General features: G+C 67.7%; 1 protein-coding gene and 1 non-coding gene across 2 annotated transcripts; both read right to left on the reverse strand.

Annotated features, from left to right (window-relative positions):
- Positions 1 to 9: 9 nt before the first annotated feature.
- Positions 10 to 2,407, reverse strand: LOC105311506 (ribosome biogenesis protein NOP53-like; the record flags this gene model as incomplete). Its single annotated transcript, XM_011387494.2, has 6 exons — positions 10 to 351; positions 434 to 510; positions 1,094 to 1,160; positions 1,324 to 1,499; positions 1,930 to 2,142; positions 2,249 to 2,407. Coding segments are annotated over 6 exons (753 nt in total), but the record flags the coding sequence as incomplete, so codon positions are not given.
- Positions 946 to 1,054, reverse strand: LOC111735641. Its single transcript, XR_002778885.1, has one exon. It is a non-coding gene; the product is annotated as a small nucleolar RNA SNORD23 (small nucleolar RNA).
- Positions 2,408 to 2,418: the final 11 nt, after the last annotated feature.

A 2,418-nucleotide genomic window follows, 5' to 3' on the forward strand; every position in this document is an offset into this window, starting at 1 on the left:
TCATGCTTTATTGAGGGGTGGGGGCTCTGGCATCCAGGGGCAACTACGACCTGGGGACAGAGGGAGGGGCTGACGGTGGATGAGGGGAGTGGGGTCCCACATTCTCGCCCACTTGACATCCTCCTTTGGCTTGGGCCCTTCCATTTTCATTTGGGGACCCGTCATCCCAACTCTGGGTTCAGGTGCATCTGGTGGGCTGACCCTCCCTCACCCAAGCAATGCCGGTCACCAGGCCTGGGATGGGCCCAGGGACGCAGTGGACACCAGCGGACGGGAAAAGGGGGCGCCGCTCACTGGATCTCCCGGAACGCCCGCTTCTCCACGAGCTTCACTTTGTACTTGCGCTTGAACCTGGAGGAAAGGCGAGCGGTCAGTGCCCAGCGCGCCCGCGCGCAGGCCCCACCTCCCACCTCCCACGGCAGCCCGGCCTCACCTGGCTCTCTCCCGGGGCTCGATCATGTTCCTCCTCTGGAAGCTCTTGAAACGGTCACGGAGGATGTTGCCTTCGGGCTGCGGGGCACAGGAGGGGGACACAGGAGGGGTTTCAGCAGGCCGTGGGTTCACCGGGACTCGGCCCCCTGCGATCTCCCCACCAGCAAAAACCCCGCTGGCCCTGCGCTCGTGGGTGACGGGTGCCAACCCAGGGCCTGCGTCTCAGCTGGGTTTCGAGAAGCCATAGGAAGGAGCCTGGTGACAGAGTGGGCAAGGCCAGGCGGGGCAGAGAGCAGTGCGGCAGAAGCCAGGGTTGGGAGTGGGGGAGGGGGTGCTGGAACCCCAAAAGGTTCCGAGTGGAGAAGAAACAAGATCTATTCTTAGCTATAGAACAGGACAGGAGACCAGGAGCCATGATGACCTGGCTGAGACGCAAGGCCTTCTGAGGGTCACAGCTTCAAGCTTCACATCACCCAGCCCCTTGGCCCTGGGGATCTGCGCCCTGGGACCCCGTGCCCTCAGCCCCCGGCAGCAGCCCAACCGGCCCAGCCTGGGGCAGCCATGGTGTCGCCCACAGCCCCTGAGGGGCACGGGGAGCAAGGATGGGTGTCATCATTGGGCACAGGGCTCCCCACAGCACGTTGCCGCGGGTGGCAAGTACCTTTAGGGTCCTGAGCGAGTCCGGCAGCTCGGAGCTGAGCTGCACATCGATGTCGGGGGCCTGATACCTGGGGAAGACAGGTAGGCGTTCGGGTCGGCCTGGCCGAAGGCAGAGCGCAAGGGCCCCTGGGGGGGGCGGGGCTTTTGGGAACAGGGGTCTGGGACTCGGCCAGGCACAGGCAGGAAGGCACCGGGATAGGGAATCGGGCCCCGCCCCCGTTCAGGCCTCACTTGAGCCGCCCCAGCCTGCGGGGCTTGTCCGCCTCCACCAGCCGCCGCGCCCGCCGTCGCTCCCGCCGCCGCGCCAGCTCCGCCAGCCGCTGAGCCACCTGGGCCTTGATCCCGCGCAGTCTGAAGAGCTCCTGGCGCCGCAGCCGGGCGGCCCGCACCACGGCCTGCTCTACGCGCTGCGGGACGGTGGGGTCGGGCTCAGCCAGCACCATCCGGCCCCACGGGGACCGCCCTCCGCCCAGGGCCCCTCCCACACCCTCTCCAGGGCCAGTCCCGGCTCCCTGATCCCCTCACGTCACATCGGGGCAGCTGCTCGTTTCTCCCCAGCCATGGTTTTCCACGACCTTCCTCACACGTCTGCTCGTCAGCGGCCCCGGCATCCCACCCCCAAGCAAGCCCCAGAACAGCAGGACTAGCGTGTGCCCCACCGTAGCCCCTGACCCCAGAACGGCGCCTGGAGGGCGCTGGGAAAGTCAGCTGGCAGGCCACCTGCAGATTCCAAAGGGCATACAAAAGCAGGTGGCAGGGATGACAGAAAGCAGGCTGGAGAAAGAAGAAAGCAGGCTGCGGGAGCAGGGAGAGCAGCCCCGAGCCCACAGGGCTCACCAGCATCCGGGCGGCCTTCTCCCGCCGCCGCTGCTGCTCCGTCTTCTTGTCCACAGCGGCCAGGCGGGCAGGCGTGGCCGGCGCCTCGGCTCCTCCGTTCTGGTCTCCTCCGGCCTCGGGCCCCCTGTCCTGGGCCCTGCCCGGCTCCCCGTCCTTATCCTCCTCATCTGACTCCTCCAGCAGCCCCTGGCACATCTCCTTGAAGGTTGACTCCTGGGGGAGGGAGAGTGTGTCAGGGACCAGGTTGGGGGGGGGGGCTGGCGGGGGTCAGGCAGGCCCAGGGAAGGAGGGAGGGTGGTCCAGGGCGGGGCAGCTTCACCTGGGTGGCGGCCTGCTCCGCGGTAGGCAGGGCCAGCTGCCGCTCAAGCTTCTCTGCCTCCTTCTGCCGCTGCAGCTCGACCTCATGGGCTTCCCAGAGCAGGGTCTGGGGGGAGACGCGGGGTGAGGTGAGGACCAAGGCCCTGGGGGGGCCTCCCCTGGGGCTTATGA

Source organism: Pteropus vampyrus, unplaced genomic scaffold, assembly GCF_000151845.1.
Source record: "Pteropus vampyrus isolate Shadow unplaced genomic scaffold, Pvam_2.0 Scaffold1000004479, whole genome shotgun sequence".
Classification (NCBI taxonomy): Eukaryota; Metazoa; Chordata; class Mammalia; order Chiroptera; family Pteropodidae; genus Pteropus; species Pteropus vampyrus.